The sequence below is a fragment of the Anabas testudineus genome, chromosome 2, assembly GCF_900324465.2.
Source record: "Anabas testudineus chromosome 2, fAnaTes1.2, whole genome shotgun sequence".
Classification (NCBI taxonomy): Eukaryota; Metazoa; Chordata; class Actinopteri; order Anabantiformes; family Anabantidae; genus Anabas; species Anabas testudineus.
Window position 1 is genome coordinate 1603641 of NC_046611.1, and position 16844 is coordinate 1620484.

The following is a 16844-nucleotide window of genomic DNA, read 5'->3' on the forward strand; positions in this document are numbered from 1 at the left end:
TTTATTTACATTTACTTTTTTTTTACTTCCAATAAAGGGAAATCCTGAAACTACCCCATACAATGTTCAAGTACATACAGCCTGGATGTCCAGGGGTTCACATAGTGTAGCTATACGTTGTATTATAATCATAAAGAAAAATTAAAACTGTCCCCCTGTAAATGACTAAATACAGATAAACGTACAGAGCTGCAGTCAGACACAAAGCCTGAGGCCTCTCCTGTTGGCTCTTCTCTTTTTATCCAAACAGTAATAACTGGAGCTCTGTTCTGCACTCTGACCCAGAGGAGGAATAGAAAGGTAGAAAGACTGAGGGGATTAAGGAAGAAAAACAATATTCCAACCTGAACATACTAAAGATCCAGGTCTTTCTCACGGTCTATTCCCTTTTCTTCCATATTTCTGCCTTGTTTCTTGGACAGATTATGACACAATTGGTATGTTTAAGTTCTTTTTATTTATAGCTTATATGCAAATTGTGCTGCTTTTGTTTGAAAACTGAAGCTGAACACTTTTATAGTTGTTCACTTCTATGTTCACAGTGGTGATGAAGAGAGGCTGTTTAAACTCCATCCAAAGCTTCCTCATACAACAGATCCACAGTGACAGTCCTACACACAAAATAGCACAAAATAAGGTAAGAGTTTAGGTTACAGGTCAACTTGCACAGTAATTAAACTGAATTCTTGGCATAACCTTCTGTAATAATTGTGTATCTTTACAGTATTTACAAGTGCAGTAAGTATTTTCCAAGTTGTACTGTATCTATGGTTTTCGAGGTTAAAGTGAACTTTGAAGCTCATCTCTTAAGCCTATTTGAGGTGAAGTCTTCAGAGCACTCATCTTTAGCTTCATCTACTGTAGATATGACCGAATGTTCTAGACAATGAACACAGCAAGTCAGCCATATCAGCATTAGTACACATGCTAGCATCATTTGTATATCCCCAAACACATTTGTATCAAAGGGCTTGAATGTGTTCATAACATACTGTGGAATCTACACTTAGTTCAGAGAGAAAACTCTTTTAATAGACAATGAATGTAGATATAGTAACAGGAGGAATCAGTCTTCAGCCACTTCTGCAACAGAGCAGACAGAAGTAGCAGTAGAACTGCGATATAAACAAATGAAATTACATTCAGTACATAGGTAATATATTATTGATTGTTGTTTTCTGAAAAGTGTAAAAGTGTTTTGGAGTGAAGACTGTGGATCTGAAGGTAATTGACTGACTGACAGCAGAAATGTTTTCAGGTTGAGTTTTTCTTTAATGTTCAGCTCATTCAGACATAAACCTATTACAGCTTTTGTTTAAGCTTTAATAACAATATCCAGAGTGTGAATTACAGCAGCTCCAAAGAGTTGTAATAGAATTAAAATGCTTATAAAGAATGTAGAAATAACAGTAGGTGAACTGAAACATTTACTAAGTATTTGCACAGCGACTGCCTCAGAAGATGCAGAGTATTTCAAACACTGAGGATATCTACTAATATCTGTGTGTGTGTTGTGTTTGTGTGTGTATGTGTTGTGTTTGTGTGTGTGTGTTTTGTGTTTGTGTCAGCAAGTAGTGTGTAGCTCCAGTCCTGTGGTTTATGACATATGATGAGATTTTGATGACTTCTGACCCTGGAGAAACACAACAAGGTGAAAACAGGTAAGAAATATTGTAATATTGGCAAATACATCCTCATAAACTCAAGTTGGTGATAAACAACCAGACTCAGACCTGACTCATCAACTGAAAACTTGGGAACAAATACTCTTTATGTTGTTTCTAATTTTGTATGTCTTGGCCTGGAACTTAGGATTTGACTTGCGAGACCAGACTGATAACTTGATAACTGAGTGTTGACTTGACACTTGTTGGCTGTGACTTGGAACCTGATTTAAGACTTGATGGGCTTGACTTGTAATTTGTTGGTCTAAACTCAGAACTTGCTGGTCACTTCGGAGGTGTCAGTTTTGACTTGTGATCTAACTTAGACCTAACTCATAAGAACCCAGATCCATTTCTAATGAAAAGAAAATCATGTGGGATATAAAACAAACCAAAACATGCTTAAATTGTTGGTGACACCCAATCTAGTGGAGTGTACGACATGCTAATTACACCTGGCTAAAACATGTACTCCAATTAAGAAAGCTAAACTGCCCATACTTCATGTTGCATGTTCCGCTGCCGAACCGGACACAGTTTGAATAAAAAATAAAAAAGTTAATAACAACTTAAACCAAAATAAAGTGTTGGTGACACCTGTGTCACTGTGGGTTCTTATGTTGGAACTCATATTACGTTGGAACCTGACTTAGAACTTGTTACTCTTGAATTGGGAACTGACTTGGGACTTCTGTAACACTTTTAGAAAAGTGCTCTATAAATAAATGTATTATCTTTGTTATTATTAGTAGTAGCTTTGCTCTGGAACTTGATTTGGGAAATAAATTGGAACTTGTTTGCTTTGACTTGGGACTTGACTCAAGTCTTAACTTGGTTTCCTAGTCTCAAGGTAATTTGCACAACACGACCAACTACATAAAAATGTCATACCTTTTGCCCATATAGTGTATAATATATATGTACATTTGCTGCAAATATGAATCTGAAAGCAAATGTGTACAAAGAGAATACTAACTAATACCACTAAAACTCCCCAAATAACTTTTATGTAATTAGATTGTCTGTAACCAGACAGAATCAAAACCTAAACTGAAACCAAAGTTAACTAACAGGAAGCTAAAGTGGATCAAACTGATCAGAATCTAAATGACTTACAAACTGAAGCTGATAAAAAGCTATGAAGACGTCCATTTTAATCTAAATGACACTGATGGAAAATTAAAGTTGACTCACTGAGGTCTGACCACAGGCACCAGCACACGGGCTATTTGAAATGTCAAGTCACAGTTTGTACAGAAACGTGACAATTCTGACAGGAAGTGTGTGTTTCACTTTGTGTATTTAGTGTTTTAGTGTGTGTGTGGTGCGATAACAGGCATTTGGTTTCAGTGGTTTTATTCATTCAGCCTTTAGTTTCATTTGTGTTCACACTGACTGAAGTTACTGACCTGAAACACTGAACCAACCGACACTAGTGGAACTCAAACTGTGTCTACTCTCACAGTATACTCACTTGTTACTATATTTGACAAAAGGCATCAAATACCTGAAACTGTCAAAACTGTAGAGTTTAAAAATAGACCTTGATGCAAATTAAACTGGAAATAACTATAATTAAGCTCTGAAGGTGGAGCTGGTGTGATCCTACAATACTAAGACTGACAAAGTCCATTTATGAAGTCATTTATGTCTGTGGCTGAGTCCTAAAAGCAGAGTTGGCAGACGTACACAGAATCTGCAGAGTAACAACAATATTTCCCTATGAATTGTAATAGAAAAAGTAAAAAAGGAACTATACTTCTGTAAATTGCAGTAACTGTTTGAAGATTACTTACTGTACAGTACTGAAACAAACAAAGTTACTTTCCTCCACTCTAGTTTCTGGAAATAAGTAAATACAGTGCTTTTGCAGTAGAAATAGATTTCAAGTAGAAATCAGCTAATTCAGGAGCATTTTTCTATCTAGAAGGATGAAAGCACATACACTGGATTATTGCAGGTATGTGTCAACATGTTGGACAACTTTACCCCAAAAATTCCCTGAAGTAATCAGTTTTTGTTAAATGATGTTCTGGAGTTTGAATTTAGAAAATAAATGAATTAAATAAATTCTACATACAACACATAACATAATGAGATACATACAATACAGTCAAAGAGAAGCCTGCTCCAAAGAACCTCCAAAAAAAATTCTTTGTGGAGACAAATTTACTTTATTTATAAGAACCCTTCATTTTACAGATACAAATATCTGTGATCTGCTTACTCACTGTGAGCCTGATCATTTCTGGAGATCCTTTTGCAGAGCCTCACTAATGTATCCTAAATCATAACTTATCACCTTATTAAAGGTTTTCTAGGCCTTTGTTGTTTGAGACCCCAAAGAAAACATTTCTTACATTTATGTTGGGCAGAGTGATGGTTAACCCGGCCGGGATCTTCGCAGTCAGACTCAGCTTCTTCTTCCACAGGTAATAAAACTCCACACACTGAGAGAGGGACTTAGTCTGAACCTGAACACACACACACACACACACACACACGTACAATATCAAATAACAAACAAATTATAGATTCTAAAAAGTCTGACAGCCATGGTGATTGGTTGACTTTCCACACTCACATCTCTCTGGATGCTGCTGAAGTCTTTATGGTGCTGCTGCAAAGATTTAACCAGCAGCCTCCTCTCTGCTGCACTCCAACCTACAATTTATATTTAATATAACAGTCAAAATGGAATTCTCCTGTGCATCTGCTGTGACTCATAGAAATATATAAACTTATACTGATGACCTGTGTGGTTGTTGGAGTTTTCAGGGGTTGACAGCAGCCTTTCTACCGTCAACTGGAAAACAAAAACAGAAGTGTTGATGAAGCCATGTTTGATTTGGAAAACTAAAGCAGATACAAACACAAAGCTTATAATGTGTCAGTGTATCGAGCCAAAAGCAATAAACAGTAGGAAAACAATGTGGGGCTGCCACAGATTCTTTTTACAGTTTGATGAGCAGTTCAGCATTGGTTGAAATAAGACATCAGTCTGTGGGTCCAGCCCAGACCAGGAAGTGGTTAGGGTTATCCCTAGCTTAGCAAACTATATACTAGCTTAGCAAGTGAACAGCTAACCTGGGCTTGTTGAAACAGCACCCAGCACCTCTAAGGATCATCGTATACTTGTCTGTACTTCAGCCTTTATTTGACAGCCTGACAATGGACAGGAAACATGTGGAGAGTGGGTGGTGTGATATGCAACAAAAGTCCCCAGCCGGGCTTGAACCGGGACGATGCGGTTACACGGGGTGTGAAATAGCCATGAGCCAACCAGTACCCTCACAAGGTCATAGTTTGCCGTGTTGTGTTTTATAGGTTGAACCTATAGAAATGTAAAAACCACAGTATGTGGTTTTTCATGGTGCTAAGTGCTGTAACAATTTCTCATCAGACAGTCTGACTAAGTTCAGCTTCCTGAACTCCTCTTGTCACAGTGAGGTTGTCAAGTTTGCAAACATGATACGGAAACCATGGTGCACTGTATTCTGTCAAGAAATAGCTCCCGTGCTTAACTATATCTAAAAAAGCAAACAGTCACATTTATATTTTTTTTGTGCACAGGTCAAACAAACAAGATACCACATGCTGATTAGTGACCTTTGGCGATGTCGGAAGGTCTTATTTTGACCTTTAGACAGAGCTAGGCCAGTTGTTTCCCTCTGCTTTCAGTCTTAATGCTAAGCTAAGCTAAACAGGTCCTGAATTGAACTCTGCTTAGTTTCTCAAAGTTTTCCCAAAATGTTTAACTATTCCTTGAAACATGCCACCTTCAGTCAGATAGTTTGTCTGATCTGTAGTTTATCACAAACGCTTATGGCTGATTGGCCTTATAAATCAATCAACAATCAGATTTTTACCAGAAAGTCTCCTCTGCTCTCTGATAGGATGTGGAGGGCATGTTCTGGTCTGACTCCACCCCCGGGCATCACGCTCGATCGAGCCATCATCAAAACCGTTTCAACTGGATGAACAAGGTGTCAGTCGTAATAATCACCCAATAATAATTATCATTACAACATTTGTTTTTATATGTGTTTATGTTTATACCTCTCTCTTGATTGACAGGACACTCTAGCTCATCCCATGGTGTCCACAGCAACAGGGCATTGTGGGAGTCGGAGTGTGCATATTTATGGTCCTGTAGGGTTGGGATTTGAGCCTGGAAGCACCGTCCTACATTGATTCGCCTGCGATTGACAGCTCAGCGTGAACAGATGAACAGGTGATTGATATATTCACAGTGATACGATTTAAGAGCTAAGTTTTACATACGGCTTATTGATTCCTGTCATTAGTGTCTCCATGGCAACAGGTTTGTTGAGTCCATCTGCAAATCAGAGATAAAAAGTTTAACATTGTGTAATCAGCAGATGCAATTTAATTTTAGAATTAATTTAAGTTTTTTCGTTTTCTTGACAGATTAGAATCAGAATAGTTTTTATTTTGCCTCCTGCACAGCAACAGCAATATTTCCCAGTTGTTCATCTGTCCATGCATCTATACATATGTCTGTATTTCTTCAGAATTAAAACAAGCATCTAGTTAAACTAAAGGGTAAATTGATTAGATTTTGGAGGTCCGAAATCAAAGGTCGAGGTCCCTGTGACCTCTTATATGTTTCATCCTGATCAATGCTCCCGAAGTGTGGACATCTATGCATGTAAACTGCAACTTGACTGATTGGTGGAGGCATACAACCATGATGCGGTAATAGTAGTTTGTTAATAAACTGTATGGGTATCTGTACAAGTATCTCAGTTATGTCTGTGTCATTTCTCTACTGGCAATAGAGAATAAAGACTAAAATATCAACACCAGACATTTTAATATTTCAGTGATGTATTAACTTACTTTGTGTGTTGTGAAGCTGCGTAGTTTGTACTCTCTGCTGCTTCCTGGTCGAAAGCAAGGAGTACAGCCCTGGCCCCGCCCTGTTGGGGCACAGCATGGGTGGAGGGGTGTAATGACCTCTGCCACCATCAGTCACACCATCACCACTGATAACTGCTTCATCGTTATCATTGGCTCCTGCCTTATTGCCCTTAGTGATTCTTTCCTCTTCTTTTAGGTGCATCAGGCTGCGATAGAGTACAGCGCCTCTGGTGGTTGGAGTGAGGCGACTGCATCTCCTCTGTCCACTCCTACACGCCTTGGACGCACCTCTGGATTGGACGGGTACGGACACAGGCATCACTATGGAGACGGAGGGTTCAACAGACGGGGAAGAGTCCTTGCCCTGCAGAAGAAAACAGACAACCCTGAATACTCAAAACCAGAAAGTGGCAGCCGCGTATATGTGTTTGTCTAATTGGCATTGAGGGAACATCATTTATACGCAGACACAGGGACTTTGCTCCAACCTGACATCCCCTCAAAGTAAGTTATTACTTGGCTTGGTGCCCGGTTATATCTGTGGAAATTAATGTATGTCAGAGTCCTTCTGAATGGCAAAAACAAGCTTTTTGTAAACCTTTCTCAGCAATGTAGCTGCTCTGATGCCACTGTGGGAACGCATATGACCATTTAATGCTGGGAGACTCCTGAAGTCACGCTTACACACTGTACACTGCAGCCTACAACACACACAGTAGAATACATTACACAAACATTGTATTTAGCTGTGACATTAAAATGTTAAATAATGCCATATTCTTCATTACCTGTAGCCTGGGGCTTCAGTGCTGTTTTCATTTTGTGACCGTTTCATCTGCAAATGACCAAAAAAGATATAAATCAGTTAGGATCACAGCTGCTAAAAATGAACTGGCAATTATTTACTTACTTAATTACCAATAATTTTGTATATCAAACACACCCAGTTCCAATCTGGTTGACCATCTCCTCCCCCTCCTCTTCTTCTTCCTCGTCCTCCACATTCCTCTTTCCAGGTCAGCCCAGCAGAGTGGCCCGGAGACTGGGCAGCACTGCTGACATCCTGGCCTCTTCCCTGTGGAGAGAAACAGCTCTGCTCCTGGATTGTTTCATCTTTAATAGGGATGAGGCGTCTGCTTGTCTCATGCGGTTGGTGCTGACCGTGATCAGAAGACACAGGGTAGCTGTCAGAGTCTTGTAGACAGCAGCTTGGGGTTTTATTTGTGTTCAGTTGTGTTGATGTTTGTGTTGAAAAACCCAGTCTGTCTTTCCTGGGATGCATCTGAGGTCCAGGACTGGAGATTGTGGGGGTTTGTGGGTAATGAGGACTTGGACCAGGGGTAGAGGGGCTACAAAAGGACTGTGGGGCATCATTGTCATGGTAACTGTCAGGGAAGAACTGGGTAGTGGAGAAGTCTTCAGTAGATGATGAGCTGAACTCCACGGAGCTCCATCTTCCCATGGTAGCTCCTCCAGACATGGAGCCCAGTGGAGAGCACTGCAACTCAGACAGAGTTGGCTCCAGAGGCTCCCAGGTGTCCTGACCTGGACCAGGTGTTTCAGCCTGAACGTACACACCACTGTCAATGAGCGTGTGGGTGTTACAGGGCAGTCTATGTGTGTTCTCGAAATCCACATCTCTTTGGTTAGTCACACCAGCACTTAATCCATTCTGGTTCTGGAGATGGAGATCCAGATGGGCTGTAGTCTGGACCTGTTTTGGGTTAGAGTGAAATTGATTATATTGCTGTCAAAGCTCTGGCTCAGATTTTTATTGGAATAGAATAAGTGCCAGTGTTACCTGATAGGAGTAACTGTAGGTGTTGAAAAGGCAGGAGAGTTCTGCAGATGGTTCACATCTGTTCCAGTTCAGATTATCTAGATCAGGATTGTGATTTTGGCTTGGAAAGTCATTCTGAGGTGGGGAGAGAAGATGGGGGGATGGTATCTGGGGCTGGGGTACAGGATTAGGAGAGGTCACCTGGAGCTGGGGCACAAAGTTAGGGGAGGTTGCTTGGGAATGATGGAGGTGAGGGGAGGTTACCTGGGAATGATGGAGGTGAGGGGACGTTACCTGGGAATGAACAAGGTTAGGGGAGGTTGTTTGAGAATTATGGAGGTGAGGGGAGGTTGCTTGGGAATGATGGAGGTGAGGGGAGGTTACCTGGGAAAGATGGAGGTGAGGGGAGGTTGTTTGGGAATGATGGAGGTGAGAGGAGGTTGTTTGGGAAAGATGAAGTTGAGGGGAGGTTGTTTGGGAAAGATGGAGGTGAGGGGAGGTTGTTTGGGAAAGATGGAGGTGAGGGGAGGTCCTTTGGGAAAGATTGAGGTGAGGGGAGGTTGTTTGGGAAAGATGGAGGTGAGGGGAGGTTGTTTGGGAATGATGGAGGTGAGGGGAGGTTGTTTGGGAAAGATGGAGGTGAGGGGAGGTTGTTTGGGAATGATGGAGGTGAGGGGAGGTTGTTTGGGAAAGATGGAGGTGAGGGGAGGTTGTTTGGGAAAGATGGAGGTGAGGGGAGGTTGCCTGTGTCTGATGATGGTTAGATGTGGTTACTTGGGGATGGGTGATGGGGTAAGAAGATACTATCTGCGGCTGGGGTACATAGTGATGAGAATTTACTTGGGGCTGATGGAAGAGGTGAGTGTTGGTAAACTGGGAGGAATTAAGGTGAGGAAAGTTTACCTGAGGTTGAGGAGAGATTACCTGGGCATTATGGAGGAGAGGGGAGGTTACTTGGGAATGATGGATGTCAGGGGATGTTATCTGGGAGTGAGGGAGGTTAGGGGAGGTTACCTGAGAGGGTTGAGGGGAGGTTACATAGTAATGAGAGAGGTGAGGAGAGGTTACCTGGGAATGAGAAAGGTGAGGAGAGGTTACCTGGGGCTGGGGTACAATGTGAGGGGAAGTTACTTGAGGATGAGTAAGGTGAGGGGAGGTTTCCTGGGGATGTGGGAGTTGAGGAGAGGCTTCCTGGAGTTTAGGGATGTGATTGGAGGTTACCTGTGGACAATGAGATACATAAATAAGTACATTTTAAACACAGAACTTTTGGCATTGAGTTAGTAAAGTAAGTAAATATTTGAATAATTAAATAAATATGTATATAAGTTAAGTATATGTATAAGTGAAGAGCACATGCATTAGAAAGTGCCTAACCTAATTAAGCACATGAATACAAGTGTATTAATAAGTAAATAAGTCAATTAATAACTAGACATGTGTATAATTGCATAATTAATGATCTAATTAAGTAATATTTCAATTATTAATAAAATTAGTGAATAAGTATGTAAAATAATTAATGCATATAATCAGCTTAAACAATTATGTGATTTAATTAATAAGCAATTATTAACTAGAAAAGTAAACCAATAAAAATTGAATTGAATATTTAGATGATTATCTCTAATACTAATAATCACTTACTTTTCCATAGAAACATATATTCTATGTTTTGAGCTGTGCTAACATAATTGGGAAAGGATTTTGATTCAGATAAATTTTTATTTTAAATTGATGAACAAACACAGTACTGATGTTTTCTGATGAGGGACTTCAATACACCTGTGTTTCTGATCGATTTGATGTGATAAAATATGCTTTTCTTCCAAAGACAATGACACTTCTACAAGATCCCAAACTTTTGAACTGTTGCGTGTTTCAGCAAATATGTACAATAACTGTATGAACAGGTAAAAATCAAGTATCAACCTTGGTATGAGGATGGTTTCCATGGTTGTTGAATGATGATGGGGAGGACAGGGGAGGAGGCGAAGAGATGACGGCAGGGGAATCGGACAGAGTGGAGTGATAATTGTTGGGAGCAGGAGAGGACGAGGAAAACTTCCACAAGTCAGACATGTTGTCTTGCATACAAGCACCAGTTAACACTGAGTGTTTGTGCACATGATTATGTGCAGCAGGTTGTTTGTTTGTTAGTTTGTTATCTGGAAGGTGTCTTCATGTGAATATGATGATCTGAAGAATGACATAGAGGAGGTCTGGTTAGTAGCAGTCAGAGATTCTCAAAGTGTCACAGTAAGCTTTGGGGAGTTCTGATATAAGAACATACAGGATGAGGTAGAGGGAGAGTGTCTTTATGATCTCTACGTGATTAACTGTTACATTCTAAACACTACATAGACACCTGGAAGTAGGGGTCCAGCTGTGACCTTTTCTACAAGAATTTATGTGGTCGTGTAGTTCAGCTGTACTACATTTTACAGAGAAATATTGGACTTTTTACTCCTCTATTTTTATTTCACAGCTCTAGTTAGGTTGCAGAGCTGTGATGTATACCTGTTAACCACTAAACAGTACATAAAGTGGTTATAAATAGCTTCATATTTCCCAGCTGCAACATACTGGTGTTTATACATGAATGCATCAATAATTAGAATCTAATAATGCATGTTGTTCTTTCTGTAATAATAAGTTATAATAATTATAATTATATATTACCCTAGGCCCTTAAGACTATAGGCATGTTTTAAATACTTTTCATGTCTCGTAAAACTGACTGAGGGAACTGTGAACGCATTTCTATATATGTGTTCATGCATTAATAAGTCTCCTGATCTTATTAATGCACTGTGATGCAGGGAACGCTCAGTAGCAGTACTGTTGGATCTTAGTCTACTTTTTCACACTGTGGACCAAATTGTTCCTCTTCGATACACTTAGGCAGACCTGGGTCAGCTTGGGGCTTTTTCAGCTTGTGGTAACTGTGCTTCCTCCCATGCTCATCAGTTCCATGGTATGCCACAAGGTTCTGTTCTGAGTCCCCTCTTATTTGCTTTGTAAATAATTCTCCTTGGACACATGCAGTAATAGGGAGCTTTCAAGGTATATCCACACATTTCAATACATCTCTTATAACTATCAGAATATGATAAAACTGTCTTACGTGACTGAGTAAATGCAATTAAAATTAAATGGCTGATGGTTTATTCAGCTTAATAATAAAAAGTTACTGTAGGTCATTAGTGCCCGTGCCAGTCTATAGAGCAAAAACGCCCACTCACTTATCTTTGCAAAACATCTCTAGATTGTTGCATGTGATCCACCTGTCTATATTAGAGATCTACTGCAACTTTTACCAGCAAGCCTCTAAGCTAAGCTAATCTGATCAGAGTATGTTGGGTTTTCCGCACTCCAAATGGTAAAATAAAGCGGACTGCATCTTTAAAATCACAGCTTCTAAACTTAAGTAAACATTTTAAAGACTTATTAATATTTGACCGAAGTCTGTGTCGACCTGACCTCAGTCAGTCCAGTCTGTAAATGGTCACCTGCCCCCACTCCTGGTCCCGCCAGACTAGTGAAGCACATGTTGAGTTTGAACTACACATACCTAAACTTGCTGCTCATTTGAGGTTGACTTTTTTATGCTCTAGCAAACAGGAAATTGCAACATAGAAAACCTTTCCCCATTTTCCACAGTTTGGTGAGGTTCTAAAATATTTTTTATTGATATTTCTGTGTTTTAATTGGTTTTACCGAGTTGCAAGGTTCAATTAAATGTTTAACTAAACACATCAAAGGTAATCTTTTATTGTTGACGACATAAAGACCACACAGCAGCTGCATGTATCTGTATGACTAAGTGTGAATGTGTGATAATGAGACACTTCTAAGAATTCACACCTATAGCCGATTAAAACTCAACTTCTCTTAAAGTGACACTACCATGTTTAGAACAGAATTTCATATGAAAATCAACTGAAGTCATATTTTACATATTTATCTGTATTTCTCTAAAGCTATTTTCCATTATTCACAAACTTGATAAACAAATTGACATTTTCAGATTTACAAAAGGAACCAAATTTGCTTTAAAATCTGATAAAATAAAAGTGGTCACATATTTGTCATTTCCTCTTTAATCTGCCTGTACCACTGTCATCATCTATACTATAAACCCTTTAGTAGGATTTCAATAAAAAAAGTGTATATAACTAATTCATTATGCATATATTGTACATAAACGTCTAAACAGTAAAAAAAAGACGATGAGTAAGGAAACAAATAACATCAACAATAAAATATAAATAAATTAACCTCTCACCTGAAACATCATCGACTCCGACAAACTGACTGACTGACTCTCTGTGTGTGTGTGTGTTTGTGTTTGTGTGTGTGTGCGTGTGTGTGTGTGTGTGTGTGTGTGTGTTGACAGGATGTGGTCACATGTTCTTCCTCCTCTGGTCGTGTCATCAAACTCTGTGCTTCTTCCTCATGATGACGAGCTTAGAGGCAGAAAAGACGAGAGCTCAAACAAACAAACAAAACAAAATCTGCACTAAATAAAATACGTACGTTAATAATAATATTTTTTGTATTTTATTGTATCATGTTATCAGTATGATTATAATTATAATTGTTATAATGTTTACTAAAATATTATAAATTCTGTAAGGATTGACCTGTTATTGAGCCTAAACAAAGAGTCCATTTTATGCAAATTAAATGCCAGTCACATTTATATGTTTATATGTTATATTCTTAATTCTTTTTTAGTAAATTTTTTTCTATTTTCTCTAACATATAACTAAAATCTGTCAAACCATGGATATTCAAAAATGTTTGACTAAATTGCCCAATGAATTAAAGTTATTTTTCTTATTTTAATAATATCAATAATAACAATAATAATAATAATAATAATAATAATAATAATAATAATAATAATAATAATAATAATAATAATAAAATGTCGATCGGAACCTTCCTCAGGCGGGTCGCAGCAGAGCACGAGGCTTTAACAGTGTAGGACCGAGGTCGGACCTAATAGTCGAAGCTCAAACACAAACCGGAAAATATGATTTTATTTCTTCACAATAAACGCGCGGAATTTAGAAGCCACCGTCCTGCTGCAACAAAACAAACTGAACGACACAATGTGCAGCGACAAAGCTGATGTGGTTTTATATAAATTTAGTGTATAGTAGTAATAATAGTTATAATACGGTAATACCAAATACTAAAACATAACACATCATAATCACAAATAAAAAGAGTCCAAATAATGTGACAAAATCGTTTTATTTGCAATAATGTAATATTAAAAGAACAGGAAAGTACTAAGCAGGACTATAGAATGGTATAATATAATATGTTTGATAGTCAATGCGCACCATCAACAATATAAAATATTCGACATCATATACACTATTATATCATCTCTAATATAGAAAAATGATGATTCTGATATACTATATTTAATTTACAATTTCTGTGTGTTTTCTTAGACAGAAAATAATTTAAAAGATGTGGCAAATTTAATGATGAATCGTCGCTTGTACAATGTGTAAGAAATGATGGCGAACCAGTAACAACGTGAACTCGCTTTTATTTTGAAGGTTGACAGCGGAAGTCGTTTGTGGTTATTTTTTCTTCTTCGTCGGTGTCCAGCTCCAGGTCGGCTCAGTACGAGACTCGTTGTTTTTAGAATTATTTAATACTTGCTGGATTTTAAACAGTTTGTTCAAATGAGATTCGTTTGTTTCATTCCGATCTTTAGTGACAGCGGTTTACGTTGTAACTAAATCTAGCAAAGACAGGTTTTACTTTAGCACCTTTAGAGAAGGATGGGTCAGTAGTTGTAGTTTGCGGAACTTACAGGGACCCGTAGTTTTCTGAATGTGACATTAAATTTGATGATTATAAAATGTTATTATTTTAAAACAGTACACCCAAGTTATCTAACCATAAATGTTTGTAAAATTATGCTGAAATTATTTTAGAATTACTTTAAAAATATATATCAAATTTAAATAACAATGATATGTCTGCAGTTTTCAGTGATTATAGTATATGACGTAGTTTCTACTATTATTTTTCATTAATTATAACTAAGTTTTAACAGTGTTTTTGATTCCTTCATCTTGTTATTAGATGTGGATAATCTTGGTGGTAATGTTTCTGCAGTCAGAGCTGAGACTGGGCTGATGTTTTTATTTTCACATTGCAGATATTTCCCACATGTGGAGGTGAGGAAGCTGTTTTTAACATCGTGATGTCCAATATCAGAAGGACCTTGTCTCTTTTAAAAGGATGTCACACTGGAAGCCATCCAGCCAGGACCAGTTCCAGCTCCAGTGGCCTGTTCATGAGCTCTGACAGCTGCAATGCTGGACTAGTCCTCCAGTCCCGGTCCACTGATGTGTACCAGAACCTGGCTCTGGAAGACTGGATTGATGCCAACGTGGACCTGCAGCAACGCAGCATCCTGCTGCTGTGGAGGAACCGGCCAGCTGTGGTCATCGGACGGCACCAGAACCCCTGGTCTGAGTGCAACTTGCCAGCCATGAGGAGGGCAGGGATCCCTTTGGCCCGCAGGCGGAGCGGTGGTGGGACGGTCTTCCATGACCTTGGGAACCTCAATTTGACATTCTTCACCTCTAAGAAGGCATACGACCGGAAGAGGAACCTGAAGGTCATCACTGAGGCTCTGAGGCAGGTTAGACCAGGACTGGACGTTCAGGCCACTGACAGATTTGACATTTTACTCAACCGACACTACAAGATCTCAGGTACCAAGTAAATAGACAAGAGGTTTGATGAATGATTTTATTTTACTGTTGTTTTAGTTATTATTTATTTTATTGTTTACAGGAACTGCGTCCAGATTGAGCAGGACGTCGTCCTACCATCACTGCACCCTGCTTCACTCTGCTGATTGCTCAGCACTCACCACTTTGCTCTGCCCCTCCTGCCCTGGTATACATAGCAATGCCACGCCCAGTGTCCCTTCACCTGTCGCCAACCTGCTGGACCATGACCCCACATTGCAGTGGGGGGAGCTGCTGGAGGCCCTGGTGCACCAGTACAATACAGGTACTGGACCCCATTGGAATTAAGTTAAATCCAAATAACTGTAAAACTATTAAAAGTGTTAAAACTGTAACCACAGCAACCACAGAGCAGATTGATGAGTGAGAATGAATAGACACAATAAACAACTACTGCTGCTACTAATCAAGACAGAAAAGCATATAATCAACTACAGGGATAGTTTCTTATATATTTGGCAGAAGAGAAGTTTCCCCATCACTGTGGAGGAGCATTTGAGAAAAAACTTTTCGATAACAAGATGTGTATGTGTTCACATCGCTTCACAAATCATGTATGTTGTCTTCAGGCTTTATTGTCACATTGTTACATCCTTTACTTATTGTTTAACTTCATAGTCAGACAAGTAAGAAAGAACCAGTATCAGCTGAAGCCTGTGCAGACACCACTAGATACCAGCTCCAGAAAATCTAGATCATATTAATTCCTGTTCAAAATTCATTTTATCCAGGAGACGTTAGGACCTCAGTCTCTTTATCCTCTAAAAAGTAAACTAGTGGTAATTTTGAAAGTTATTGCTCCATTATTATGAATGTAGGACCTATAGAAGCTTTTAGCATTATTAATCAGATTTTTTTTATTGTTATTAATCAAATCAAGCCTAAAGAGCAACTTCTAAAAAAATCTGAATTACTTACGGTATGTGACATCTCTTGGTTACCACCACACCACACTTTTCTCTTTCTTGTAATTTAAATGCTCTTTTTGTTCTGACCCTCAGAGTTCGACTTCAGCTCTGCACTGACCCTCATTGATCCTGCTGATGAGTCCGAATTTCCTGGTCTGAGCAGGACAGCGACAGAGCTGCGGAGCTGGGAATGGACATTTGGTAAGACGCCAAAATTCAGTGTCCAGACCGTCCTGGACCTGACAGACGATCGATCCTCTGCTCAGACGTCAGCAAAGCTGCACATGGACATAAAGAACGGGCTGATAGAGAGCTCTGAGCTGGACGTTCCTGCAGACTGGCTTCCTCAGTGGCTGAGTGACGAGCTGAACTCTCTGCTGGTCGGTGAGAGGTTTTGTTCTTATCGAGCAGCTGCAGCTGTTTCTGCGCTGCTGCGGTCTGAGAACGAAGAGCTGCAGAGACTGCGCAACCTGTGTGACGCTGTGCTGGCTGCCATGGGGTGAAATAAAAGTGATGGGCTCACACAACGCGAGCTGTTGGGAGTCAAACTGTAAAGAGATCACAGCACAGGACACTGGTCCATCATCCCTACAATTAGAAAGTTAGAGTCTGCATTTAAAGATACACTGTGTGATCTGACATTCAAAGGATAATCAGAAGCTGCTCTCAGGACTTTTCTCTCTATTCTAGTTAACATGAGAATCTGTTTTGTCTTTGTGTGAAGCTGTTTACATCAGTTATGACATAAAAATTGTTTCAAAAGCTTTTTTTAATATAGAAAAAATGTCACAACTGCGATAATAAAACATGAATG

The 16844-nt window shown here is 39.3% G+C and overlaps 2 protein-coding genes across 4 annotated transcripts; one reads left to right on the plus strand and one right to left on the minus strand.

Moving 5' to 3' along the window:
- Positions 1-1249: 1249 nt before the first annotated feature.
- On the minus strand, positions 1250-12702 carry LOC113164017. The gene is made up of 14 exons (XM_026363102.1): positions 12617-12702; positions 10261-10527; positions 8350-9549; positions 7492-8262; positions 7337-7383; positions 7147-7249; positions 6528-6912; positions 5949-6003; positions 5724-5863; positions 5534-5637; positions 4419-4470; positions 4249-4328; positions 4025-4138; positions 1250-1633 (listed from the first exon to the last, which is right to left on the minus strand). Exons 2-14 carry the CDS (start codon positions 10420-10422, stop codon positions 1598-1600), a joined length of 3249 nt encoding a protein of 1082 aa, XP_026218887.1. The 5' UTR covers positions 10423-10527; positions 12617-12702; the 3' UTR covers positions 1250-1597.
- On the plus strand, positions 6919-16843 carry lipt1 (lipoyltransferase 1). Of its 3 annotated transcripts, none has more exons than XM_026362879.1 (4): positions 6919-7052; positions 14522-15083; positions 15166-15387; positions 16124-16843. In XM_026362879.1, the coding sequence occupies exons 2-4, from the start codon at positions 14567-14569 to the stop codon at positions 16531-16533; spliced, it is 1149 nt and encodes a 382-aa protein (XP_026218664.1). In that variant the 5' UTR covers positions 6919-7052; positions 14522-14566; the 3' UTR covers positions 16534-16843. The 3 variants fall into 3 exon arrangements, with proteins under 3 accessions (XP_026218664.1, XP_026218661.1, XP_026218663.1); XM_026362876.1 differs by lacking the exon at positions 6919-7052 and adding an exon at positions 13940-13968; XM_026362878.1 differs by lacking the exon at positions 6919-7052 and adding an exon at positions 13964-13977.
- The last annotated feature ends 1 nt before the right edge of the window (position 16844 follows it).

Excerpts from the sequence above, each read along its gene's own strand:
- LOC113164017 (XM_026363102.1), bottom strand. The coding sequence starts at position 10,422 with ATGCAAGACAACATGTCTGACTTGTGGAAGTTTTCCTCGTCCTCTCCT. Across the intron at positions 7,384-7,491 it reads GTCAACCAGATTGGAACTGG|ATGAAACGGTCACAAAATGA; the intron begins GTGTGTTTGATA and ends GGTCATTTGCAG. Across the intron at positions 5,864-5,948 it reads ATGACAGGAATCAATAAGCC|GCGAATCAATGTAGGACGGT; the intron begins GTATGTAAAACT and ends TGTCAATCGCAG.
- lipt1 (XM_026362879.1), top strand. The coding sequence starts at position 14,567 with ATGTCCAATATCAGAAGGACCTTGTCTCTTTTAAAAGGATGTCACACT. Across the intron at positions 15,084-15,165 it reads CCGACACTACAAGATCTCAG|GAACTGCGTCCAGATTGAGC; the intron begins GTACCAAGTAAA and ends TATTGTTTACAG. Across the intron at positions 15,388-16,123 it reads GGTGCACCAGTACAATACAG|AGTTCGACTTCAGCTCTGCA; the intron begins GTACTGGACCCC and ends TCTGACCCTCAG.